This window comes from Cheilinus undulatus, linkage group 2 (assembly GCF_018320785.1).
Source record: "Cheilinus undulatus linkage group 2, ASM1832078v1, whole genome shotgun sequence".
NCBI classification, from domain to species: domain Eukaryota; kingdom Metazoa; phylum Chordata; class Actinopteri; order Labriformes; family Labridae; genus Cheilinus; species Cheilinus undulatus.
The window spans coordinates 27,961,062-27,974,187 of NC_054866.1; the positions used below are offsets into that span (position 1 = coordinate 27,961,062).

At 38.0% G+C, this 13,126-nt stretch overlaps 1 protein-coding gene across 1 annotated transcript; it reads left to right on the forward strand.

Moving 5' to 3' along the window:
• Positions 1–1,912: 1,912 nt before the first annotated feature.
• aipl1 (aryl hydrocarbon receptor interacting protein-like 1) lies at positions 1,913–12,302 on the forward strand. The gene is made up of 6 exons (XM_041812749.1): positions 1,913–2,017; positions 7,914–8,093; positions 11,085–11,273; positions 11,415–11,591; positions 11,667–11,808; positions 12,103–12,302. Exons 1-6 carry the CDS (start codon positions 1,913–1,915, stop codon positions 12,300–12,302), a joined length of 993 nt encoding a protein of 330 aa, XP_041668683.1.
• Positions 12,303–13,126: the final 824 nt, after the last annotated feature.

A 13,126-nucleotide genomic window follows, 5' to 3' on the forward strand; every position in this document is an offset into this window, starting at 1 on the left:
ATTCTTTACTATTGGGAGATAGGGCTAATGGCGGAGGTCTGCGCTCTCCGAGTGTTTTTTTTTTTTTAAACTACTGTTTCTGTTTCTTTCTGTTGCATCACATTGTTTGTCATAATACACTTCCAAACCACACTCATACATGAAGCTATACTATAATGGATTTAAAACTGTAAACAATATCTCCACCATCTTAACCACACCTCACACACATCAGCCTTTAGACTCAAGAGGCTCCGCCTGTCAATAAGGCAGTGTTCAATTTTTTTTTTTACTAATTTCTATACTTTGAGCAATAATTTCACATTCTTCACAAATCAGGTATTGCAGTCTTTTATTTTTGTGCTATTTCAGCTATTTCTATACTATTTTCAGCTATTTCTATACTATTTTTAGCTATTTTTATACTACTTTCAGCTATTTTTATGCTATTTTCAGCTATTTTCAGCAGTTCTTCCTCAGTTCAGCTCTCAGCATCCCCACGCAATTTCAGCTGGAATTGCATTTTGATCTAGTTTATATATTATTATCTTATCTTTTTTTTAACGATGTTGTCAATGCTCTTCTGTTTGTTTTTTATTTTATTCTCAATACCTCAGAGCTGCTTGACAGTGTTCTTTATATAAATTATTTATATATATGCCTTGCATTGCAAGTTGTAGGTTTATTTTGACCTTTTAAGGTAGGACCTGTATCTAAAGTAACATTATTCGTGTTACACGGTGTCATCTACAGTAAAAAATGCCTTGAGTCCACAGAAACTGTTGTCTATTATGTTGTATGTTAGCAACGCTTAACGAGGCCCTGTGTGATTAGAAAGAGGGCTAATTCATGCTGTAATACCAATCTCATCCACAAGAGAGCATAAAGTCTGTTTCTTTCCTGTGTTTCGATATCTGAAAAGTACATACCAAGCTGTTGCCCAATCCTAGTTTGTCCGTTCAGTGGAAAGAAGTCAAACTTGATAGTATGTTGCAGCACTTTCCAAGGATAAAGAGACCTTATTTAAATAGAGATAAGGCTGCAGCCTTGCCTGATAAATTCATGGTGAAATACCCATTCCTCCCTCCATGCTCACAGACCAAACACAAGCCTGTAAAGTTATACAATTATAAGCTCTGCCAGGGTGAAGTTATGGGGTTTCTTTTTGTGCAATTAGCAGAGAATAGGGCATTAACACTGGGTAATGTTTGGGAATAATTGCCCCCTCAAACTGCTTGCAGACTTTGTTAGCAAACTCTACGGGAGGCTTGAATTGCTCTCTCACTCTCTGTCAAATACGCACAAACCCAAGCACACACACACTCTGCCCAGATGGGAGACAGATGTTTTATAGACAAGGTCAAGGAGTCCATACAGTTATTGTCTGCTGCAACAATTCTTAGTATTCTGCAAGTTGTTCAGATCCCCACATCCACATAAATCCAGGAAATTTCCTCTGGAATGGAGAACATGTCCTACTCGCACAGATCTATTTGTGTTTCTTTTTTTTCCCCTCTCTCTCTCTCTCTCTCTCTCTCTTTCTTGCTCACATACACATGTTCATTCTGGTGTCATGGCACATTTAACTCAATGACATTTACACTAAAGACAACAAATCATTCCTTTCAAAAACTGAATCCACTTTCTGTCACCCCTACTCTGTTTTTCTTTTACTTTCTAAAACTTTCTAAGGTCTGACAGGTTTTAGACAAAGCACTCGTGGTGATGACAGATGCACAAAGCGACAAAGAGATGATTAAACATAAGGAGAAGTTTCTAATCTCATTATCTCTGCCTAAACTAATCCATTCAAAGCAACACCTCCCAGCAATCCATACCCTTTTACACATATTGTATCCCTCACATCGTACACAGACATAATACATTTATATGCATAGGCATAAACGGTGATCAATACAATTAAAAGAAGAAAATGGCAGACATGCAGGATACACTGCTGCTGGGCTCTGAGGGAATAAAGAAAACCATCCTGCATGGAGGATCCGGAGACATCCCAAAATTCAGCACTGGGGCAAAGGTAAAGTAGACCCTTTGATAAATGCAAAACAGTAACATGAAATCTGTCTTTTCTTTCTTAAATTGGTTCTAAATTCAACTATTATAGAATAATTTCAATAAGTCTGTGCTATCTGTCCTCATAGCTCATTAACAGAGTAGAAAAAGCTCTAATTAAAACCGATTTCTGATCAATAGCAGCTTTGTTTTGTATGTTTAAAGCTCCTGCCAGTTTTTAATTGCTTATAGATCAGGCTGAAAGTAATAATAATGCCTTTATATGAGTAACAGAAGTAAACAAGACCATCAGAGACAAGACTAACTCTCTCTGAACTGTTATTTAAAATGTCTGAAATCACCACTGTGGGGTAGGTGTAGGACAAGAGGCTTTTGCTGAAACAAAAGTTCAGCGTTCAGAAGACAATATTATGAAAACAAAAATATGTAGATCTGCTTCTTATAACAAATTACATGAATTCACACATGCATTTCCCACTGAGAAATGGCCTTCAAATGTCTGTGCAAAAGGCCCACTTGCATATGGCTTTTGACAGGAATATTAATGTGCATGAGTGTGAAGGCTTATTTATGCTCTATATTCACACACAACACATGATAATAGTTTGATGTCCATGCTTTTTTTATTTCATGCATATATCTGCAACATCTTAATGTCTGCAATAATCAGAGAGGGGTCTGGCTGCAGAGCTTATACATTTCTGAAGGCCGTTCTCACAGATTGTTTTTCTGACACACCATATATTTCAGGAGGGCTGTAATTTGTCAGTATTTTCAGTTTTAAATTCAAATTCGTTGATAAACAAAGTCTGGCAGATATATATAAGGTCTATCTTAACTAATATAAGTTTACCTTAAACTAAGCAAATAGCACAAGTGGGCGTGTTTTGTAGGGGGTGTGGTTTGTACGGTACCTGCGGCTGCAGTTGGGTATAATTGGCCCGATCAGTAACTGCCGTAAAATGCATCTATAGGCTGCCGAGTGGATGTAGACGCGTTTGCACAAATTGGGTTTCCGGGACGGATCGGGTAGCAACATTAACTAAGTTGATAACATATATAGCTGCTTTGTGAGCTTAGCTTTAGCTATGTTAGCTACTTCATAAGCTACTATCTATGTAGCTTATGAAGCTAATGGAGCTATGTAAGCTACACATGCTACATTAGATTGTTTTCATGGAGGAAGAGTAAGCAAGACTGTTTACCAATTTTTATAAGTTTTGTAACTGGGTTTTGCAGGTCAGGTTTTTCTTAACTTTGAACTTCTGCTATCTTAACCCATACCTTAACTCTACACGGAAGTTTAAGCAGATTTTATTTCAAAAGTTTCAGCTCGTATTTCCATTTTGAGATAAACGACATCGCAGATGGACAGTCAATGAGAGTGGCCATCAGAAATGAGCAGTCTGCAGCTGGACTGTCTTGGGGGCAGCGTTGAACAATTTAGCCAACTATTCAATTCAGAGCAGCAAACACAACCAAGAAGAACAATAATATGGGGAAAAGTGGTGAAACCTTAGTCAACCTGCTTGTCTATTTTACATTTTATATTCCCCCTGATATATTTAGACCATGACAGTGATTTTTACCAAAAATGTTAACCTGTTGTTCATTTCGTGGCTGTTCATTTACATAGCAACAGATTTTCGGGCACTTAAAAACTAATTTTGAAAATGGCCTGTTGCAGCAGCTATGTGCAAGTTAAAAAATAGTTAAGTTACAACTTAAGTTGTGTCATTGTTTGGTTGTACCCTGAGTCAAAAGGGTTAACTAAACTAGTAAAGTGCAATATTCAAACTAACAAAGTGTGTGATGTTTAATGTAAATAAAGAAATCTGTAACCTTGCAAAGCAGATAGGTCTGTGAGACTCCATGTCAGGCAAATCCATCTTGCAAAGCTCCAATCTACAACGTTTGTGCCAAAACCAGTCAGCATTATTTGAGGACTGCGAGGCAGTTACGGCCACAGTTAGCTCGGATGTAGCTATGGTGTAGCTGCAATTTTAGCAGAACTGGACCACATTTCTTTGTGAAATAAAGTTCAAAGAACAGCACTTAAAACTTTCCATGGCAAAAAAGATGTTTTTGCTCCTCTGCCGACCTGCTTCAGCATGAGTTTGCTACCATTATGGTCAGGGTTAAGTTGTACTATACAATCGCTGCTACTGCTGTAGGGATTAGCTTGGCTGTAGTTGTAGAAAAACAGCAGTTTAATAAGACCTCAACCACATTTCCTTATCAAAACAAGAAAAAAGAGCCACACTGATAGCTTCTTTTAGTAGAGATGTTTTTGCATGCATATGTTAGGCCTCAACATGAATTTTAGCCACTGACGACCTCTACTGTTCAAACTCTCCAGCAGCGATAACCTGTGTGGCTTAGATTATCTCTAAAACTGCACATGTCTACTACTTCATTTTGTCTTGTTGGTCTGATTGGCTCGAGCTGACACTTTTGCACCCTGAGTCTGCAGGACAGCCTGAATTTGTGTGGAAGTTGACTGAGGATGTTTATCCTCCATTCTAACTATCCTGCGTTGCATTCTTTTGTCAGTTTTTCTCTTCTGTCCACATCCAGGAAGATTAGCCACAGTTCCATGGGTTATAAACTTCTTGATTATATTACGCACAGTGGACAATGGAATTTCAAGATCTCTGGAGATGGTCTTGTAACCTTGAGATTGTTCATATTTTTCCACAATTTTGCTTTGTAAGTCCTCAGACAATTCTTGGCTCTTCTTTCTCTTCTCCATGCTTGGTGTGACACACACAGGCACACAACACAAAAGTTGAGTCAACTTTTATACATTCTAACTAGCTTTAAGTGTGATTTCTATATTACCAGCACCTGTTACTTGCCACAGGTGAGTTTAAATGAGCATCACATGCTTGAAATAAAATGATTTACCCACAGCTTTAAAAGGGGGCCAATAATTTTGTCCAGCCCATTTTTGAGTTTTTGTAAAATTATATCATTTTTGGCTTTTTTTTCCTTCTGTTATTTTTTTTTATTTTGTGTTTGTGTGTGTGTGTTGTTCCAGTGCACATAAATGATAGAAACATGTGGATACCCCCCCCAAAAAAATTGTTATTGCAACAATTTCTGGGAGAATTGAGTGTATTTTCTGGAAAAAATTCCAGGGGTGACAATTCTTTCGTCCATGACTGTAGATGTTTTTTTGTATCATTTCAGACATAATTCAGCTAAAAGTACCAAGCTAATAACAAGGCTGTTATTGAAAGCCTGTTAAAAAGCATGACAAAGATATTTAGGTTTGTGCTCAGTATGCATGGCTTTATTACTGCAGATTTATGGATTTAATTTTGGCTTGTGCCAATTTAAAGCTCATTCAGTTCTGCATGATGGCTTCCACATTGCTGCTATTCCCGTGGGTTCCCAGTAGAGGCTGATAGAGGACATAAATCTCTCAGTGCCCTTTTAATGTGAACAATGTATTTAGAGCTTAATCAATACGCTTCTCCAGCAGGTCTGACAAATGAGTCTAACTTGGAGAGGGCTCATATTATAAGGGCCCTCTTCAAGGACCCTTTCTGAAACCTGATTCAGTCATATCACTATAGGCCTACTCATGCTCTCTCCTATATAAAACATATTTCTCAGATTTACTCTGTTACATACCCTATATAAGCAAATATATGTCTGCCATTGTTCTAATCTCAAATCAGTAATTATCTGGAGTCTTTTGTGGCAGCACTATTGTTGCACACATCCTGTCAGATGTTAGATTTTACTCTCAAATAGAGATGACCAATGTAACCTCGATTTTTTTTGTATTTTTAAAGTAACAGTATTATATAGCAGAACAGTATTATAAAACTAAACACACACACATGAAGACACAAGCAGCAACCTCCAAGGTTGAAAAATGGAGCCACTGCAGAAGTGCAAAAATTTGAGAATAAAAAAACCTCAGTGGGTGATTTGATAAACATATCACAGTCACTGCGGGCCAATCAGAGCCACAAAAAATGATGTCGTAGAAATGTACAGCCAGGTAAACTACATAAGGTGACCTCCAAAGGCAGCCGTCATAGTTTACTATCAGTGGAGTCAGTTGGTGAATAAAACTCATGCCCAAGAAAGTCAGGAGAAAAGCAAAAAATATTTCTCACCAAGAAAAGCTGTCACTGCAGTTGTTTGCTCTTCTTTGAACATTTTTTTCCAGCTCTGATTAAAGTAAGAAAAGTGATAAGAAAAGTGGTCCAGTGGGATTAAAATCTGCCTCTGTAGCTACACTGAGCTAATTCCCTGTTCCAATTTCTAAGTTGCTAGCGTACAACCTCATTCTCCTTAAATAACACTGATTGGACAGGCCATTCTCAGAGCAAAACAGATGAATCTGCCTGGTTATATATATGAAATCTGGCCAGTCTATTGGCTTTGCATAATTACTTTTGTGTGTCCTCAGTGGTTTGACTGAGGACAAAGGATACATCATTAAAGAGACTTGAGATGCACCCGCATAGTCCTCAGTTATGTTGGATCTTGGGCCTGAATGTGTGGTCTAAAGTTTTGTTCCTTTCCTGTGACGTTGTATTAAGCTGCTGCTGCTAAAAACGACACATGTCCTGATGTGGCTGTTTCATAATGAAAAGTATTTAAAAAACATAATAAGTAAGGGCTTTGTTTTAAAGAGTTTGCCTAAAAATAAACAAATTAAGTCAGCTTCAGCAGCAAGTTTGGAGTTACAATACTGACCACCACTCTTTTGACCATGAGTCAGCATATCTTTTAGCAGGTAGACCCACTGTACATGAGATGCAGTAGACACTGGCACCCACTCTGACAAAGGGTGTATAGCTTCTGTCTGGCTTTAACAAAAAAGCAATAATAGGACTAAATCTGAACTGCTGTCTGTTCTTGCATGTGTTCTTACATTGGTAATGCACTGGATCTGCATTCCTGGTGTAGGCATAGATACTGGTTTACCAACCATCCGATTCCAAAATGTAGATTAGTTGTTGAGTTCACATTTGGTCAACTCAAGATAAAGTTTGGCTAAAATTCAAATATTCAGGTGAAGTTCATAAGAAATTTTGTCTCAAAATAATAACTTGTCAAAATCAGCGCATCTCCACTCTTAATTGCAGCCCTGCTCATAAGTATACAATGTGTTTGATTATTTTCAGACTGAGAGGCCCACTTTTTTAAAGTTCAGAATCAGAATCAGGCCTGATGCAAAATACATGTACCAATGCAAAGAATATAATGGAAGGGATGTATATGTACAACAATTTAAAGGATGTTTGGGAGCAAACAGTTTACAACATGAAATATTGTGACAGTGTGCAGTGTAATCAGGAAATATTTAAGTCCTGTGTGTGTTGATTATAAACCATTTTTGATTTAAGACAAAACTAACTTATACAGTAACTCTTAAAGAGTTTAGCAGTAACTATCTGCAGCGGCTGCCCGTACAGAAATGTGATGAGTTTTTAACATCACTTCTACTTCAAAACATGGGAGATCCTCTTGAAAGACAGATTTCCCCCTCTCTGTCAAATGGTTTCACTTTCTTGGATGTTACACAACACACAACCTTGGCATGTCTGTCCTTCATCCTGTCTGTGTGTCTGCTCTGTTGAATAACTGCACAGTGTGAAGCCCATGATGTAACATTTTTATTGAGACTGTTGTTCACATGTGTTTACTCCCCTGTTTCATCCACACAAGTTTTGACAAGAGACAAACTTTTTTTTCTCATGCAAATAAATGAAACATACTCAATGACCGTCTGTATTTTAGCTCCAATATATCTACCCTTTAGGTTTTCAAAATTAAGATGCATTTTATAAACTTTGGAGCCAGTCTCACTTTAAAGGCTCACATTCTGTAAAGTCTTGAACCAAAGAGTTTTAGATGTGTTCTTTTTTCTCCAGGTGACGTTCCACTTTCGTACCCTGATGTGTAACGATGATCACACAGTGATAGATGACAGCAGAGCAACAGGTACGCCCATGGAGATCGTGATTGGAAACATGTTTAAACTGGACATCTGGGAGACTCTGCTGTCCTCCATGAGGGTCAGGGAGGTGGCTGAATTCTGGTGTGACACCACTGTGAGTGTTTATTGATTACAGGTGGTATGTGTTTAGATTTGTTACCTTGGTTTCTTGTTTGGTTGAGTTTAGCACATAATCTGTCAGTAAAAATCTCTATACAGGGTGAAATCACAGTGCAGGTGTGGAAACTGTGGGCTGATGTCAGTTTGAAGTATCAAACATAAGACTAGGACATAAGAATAGAACTTTTATGTGCTCAAGCTATAGAGACAACACTTGCACATAAAGAACAAGCAGCTCCTTGAGATTTCTCTATCATGTATTAAAATAGGCGCATAAAAGTAGATGGGAAATAACAGGAAATGCATAAAGGAGATGCAGCTACAGAGGCCTTAAGTGGACATGCATCCAAGCATTTTACTTTTATCTCTGCTTCCTGTGAAGATGAGTAATGTTCTTTCCTTACTTATGTCATTATCTGAAGATAACAAGTGTTTTTCCTTTGTATTGATTTCTTGAGATTGCAAGAAAAAGAATGATATTAACTCACAGGAAACTGAGATAAAAATCAAATCTATTGGTGTCTCTCAGCTGAAGGCCAACATGAAAAAGAGGAGTGGTCACTCACAAATTTTTAATAAAGTGAGCTGCTTGAACTAGAAAACATATAATTATCAAAAATGAATTATTTAAAAGGTGTTATTTATGATAAACACTGAATGCACATCCTCAGGACATTTCAGTTTAGAATGATTTTATTGGGTTTTTAAAATATATGAATATACAACATATCTAGAAATACACTGTTATTTGTGTATCTTATGTAATCTGTAGTGTGTTGTGTCTTGTCTGTGTTCCTCAGACTGTGTATGTGTGTGTTTGTGTGTGGGTCAGAGATAGATGGGTTGAGGCATGCTGTCGTTAATCTGCAGCAGCCTCACTTTTCTCTAATCAGCTCAGATTCCTGCTGAATCAGCACCGCTGCCTCCCCTCTTCTCTGATTAGATTTGATGGGGCTTACAGCATTTATTCAACCCTCTGAACGGCACGGCTGCAACACACACCCAGATGCATTTGCAGTGCAGTATCATTAAAATCCAGCAGAGGGCAGGCTTACTTTGTTAAAGTAATGGAAAAGATGTTGAGATTGTTGTGCCTCACTAAAATTAAAAAGTGCCATCAACTAACAAAACAAGTGTAATGGTTTTCAAGAATAGAAAATACTTTATACATATTTTTTTTTGAAAGTTTGACAGATAAATGCATTATGACCGCAAAAAATAATTGTTTATGTAAACAAAAATCCCAAAGATGTGAATAGAAAATCTTGCCCTGTTGAAACATCATCACTTAATTGCAGAAGGTGTTTAACATTGTGTAGATTTTTATATTTTACTTTATACTGACCAGATGGACTTTCTATTTCTGTTTTTTTTTTACTCAATTTGTGATCAAAACCAAGTCTACCCAATAAAAAACAAACAAACAAACAAAAAAACCTAAGTAATCAAGAGTACAGATGACACCAATGAAATAGAATGGGAAAATACCATTTTTGTTACACTGTGCCTTAGTCCTTCAACAGGCTAGAGAATTTACTTGACATGCATGACCTTTGACATTTTGGACCTTTCAGAAATCTGACATTAAACCTTCAAGCCTCTATTTGTAGTTATGTTTTAGAGAGGAGTACCTTGCAGAACTTGTATGCAAGTTTGGGCCAAAAACTGAGGCTTAAGTAAGGCATAGATGTAGCTAGTAGACCTACCTGAGGGCACCATCAGGTGGTAAGGAGGATGGACACAACCCTGGTTGTTCTCTGGATGTCCTTGCATATTTCCATGAGCATGTGGAATTAATTAGTTTAAAAAAATGACAATTTCCACACCTTTAAGATGTAGTATGGGGTGAATGTGGCAAGTAAGCACGACCTTGGGCTCCATCTGGGTGGGATGCAGGGTTCCCACCAGCCCTTGGTCATGCTGTGGATGAAAACTGCCAGCAGTCTCTGGGAGTATCACCTAGGGTGGAAAGGCCTAGCCAAAAGAGCTAGAGTATTTTGAGAGTATTTTGCCAAAGTATATAGCTTTCCTCGAAATGTAAACTCACCGTCATAAAACAGAATTACCATTCTTAAACTAAACCATTTGGAAAGGAAAGTCAGACTTCATAGCTAAACCTTTTTGTGCACAAATGTCAGGATGCCAGAAAATAAAGAAGAAGCTGAGACAACTTTAAGAGAAAATATTAAATAATTGTAAAAAAGGTAAAATGGTGCAAAAACTGACAAAAGCTGGATGAAGAATGACAACAAAAGTGGTAAAAACAGAACCTAAAAGGGGTTACAAGTGGCAAAAAGGTTTAAATAGTAAACATGGATATAACAAGTAGTAAAAAGTAATTAAAAGTGGCAAAAATGGTACTAAAAATTTTTGAAAAGGTGTTAAGAGTGGAAAAAATGGTTAAAAGTGGAAAAACAGGCAGAGAAATTGGTGCAAAAAGGTTACAAAGTGGCATAGATGTGTTAGGAGTATTATAAATGGGTTCAAAGTAGCAAATGGGGCAAAAATTGGTTAAAAAAGGGTAAAAAAAAATAAGCATAAAGTGATAAAATGGGTTAAAAGTGGCAAAAATAGGCATTGGTGCCAAGAATGGATAAAAAGTGTCAAGTAAATGTGGTAAAAATGGGCTGAAAAAGTGGTTAAAAAATGGCATGTGTCACCAGTGCTACTGATCCAGCACACACATTGATACCATCAATAGACCACTGCTGGGGTTGGCTCATTAACTGGGTTTGTCAGTGGCCCCAGCCAATTTTGTAGGTGGGCTTGCTTGGCGCATACTTTAAAGTTTAAGGAATGACGTTGAAGAAAACAAAGACTTCAGCTGGCATAGGTCCGACCTGAAACTTGACAAAGTTAATTGGCCTAAATGTGCAGTGGATATATGCTGCTATCAGTAGTAAATATCGGCAAAGAAATGCCATATCTGCCGATACTGATATTCCAATGATATAGTTCATCCCTAAAAACTGTCTCTCCTCTCCAGCACACTGGTGTTTACCCACTTGTATCAAAGAGTATGAGGCGCATCGCTGAGGGCAAAGACCCAGTGGACTGGCACATCCACACATGTGGTATGGCCAACATGTTTGCCTACCACAGCCTCGGCTATGACGACCTGGACGAGCTGATGAAGGAACCGAAGCCTCTTTACTTCATCCTGGAGCTGCTCAGGGTGGGTCAGAGCAGAGATGACCACATGAGTTTGTGTAAACCTAGGTTCAAGGGAATGAATACAGGAATATACTGCATCTCTTTGTAGTTCTGTAATGGTGGTTGTTTTCATATTACTCACACTTATGTGTGTGACTGACAGGTGCAGCAGCCCAGTGAGTACAACAGGGAGTCTTGGGCTCTGAGTGATGAAGAGAGGCTTAGAGTGGTGCCTATCCTGCATGGACAGGGGAACAAACTCTATAAACAAGGACACTATCAAGAGGCCACGCAAAAATACAAGGAGGCCATCATCTGCATAAAGAATGTGCAGATCAAGGTATTTACTGTATGTTAAATCAGTGCTTCAGATGAGTAGATCAAGCCCACATCAAAACAGCTTTTTCCTCCTCAGGAGAAAGCATGGGATGTCCCGTGGCTGAAGCTGGAGAAGATGGCGAATACCTTAACCCTCAACTACTGTCAGTGTCTGCTACACATGGAGGAGTACTACGAAGTCATTGAGCACACCAGTGACATCATCAATCAGCTCCCAGGTTTGCCCTGAACATTAGCATAAATGTGGCATTAAAGCAATGAGGATTTATTTGGAGTCTTTTCAAGCAAAATTCTGATTGTACTCAGTGAATGACCCCTTTAGAGATGGTTGATATAGCCTCACAGTTAATCCAGCCTGTAACAAGACAAGTATATTTTCCCTCTGCATGATTAATGGTAGCTGTAAATGAAAGCTTCATGTGCCTATAAAAGTTTCACCCAAAACATGCATACACGGTCTGTATGTGTATATACTTTAGAATACTGTGTGAAAGTCTGTATTTAATCTCCAGGTGTAGTGAAGGCCTTCTACCTGCGAGGTAAGGCCCACATGGAGGTGTGGAATGAAGCCGAAGCCCGGCAGGACTTCAGCAGGGTGCTGGAGCTCGACCCAGGTATGAAGAAAGTCGTGAAAAGGGATCTGGCTGTGCTCAACATGCGCATGGAGGAGAAGAACCAGGAGGACAGGGACAAGTACAAGGGCATGTTTTAAACACGAGGGACTAATGCAGAGGTTAGAGAGTCAGTTATTAAGTTACTTTTTCATAGACTCTAAAATACTTTCTTATTTCATGTAGCAGGCCCTTTGTTAATAATATTCATGTTTTGCAGGTAATGATTTTGCTTGTATGAAGGGGTATAAGTGTTTGTTTCAAGGTTAAGTATACTAAACTTCTCCAGCATGATGACTGTATGTTAGTAGTGTAGGTTTGCTAGAATGAAAACCATATCCTCCACAAAGTACTTTTTTCTCCCCTTTTGAGGCTTAATTGAGTCTCTGTGGTTTCTATGGTGGCCAACAAGTGCAAAGGCTCTGCGACAGACAAAATGTTGAGAAACAAGTATGGCATGCTCGGAAACTATGGAAACAAAAAGCAAATATAAATGTAAAAACTAATGAAATGCACATGGCAACAAACTGTGATGGAAAAAAATAATGTGTAACCATCTTTGCAGGGCATTTTCAGACATAAGTAGTTTTAGTGATGTTTTCAGGTCACTTATTTAAAGCCATACTTGTAGGAAAACATTTGTCAGTGCTTTGCTTTATTCAAGATTGAAATATCTTAACACAGGCTGCATTAAAAGCATGAACTGTTTTATGTAAACTGTTGATCTTTGCGTATCATACGTAGAAGAATTCAGTCAGGACAGCCCTTTTGGATTTTTACTTTAAGAAACAAATATTGACTGTATTTAACAGGAAACAGCTCATTTTAAGGCCAACCATTTTGACGCTACAGAAATTAATTAATCTAGGAGGTAATAATATAACTTGAAATTATGCAATACTCTTTTGTCATTTATGAAAAAATA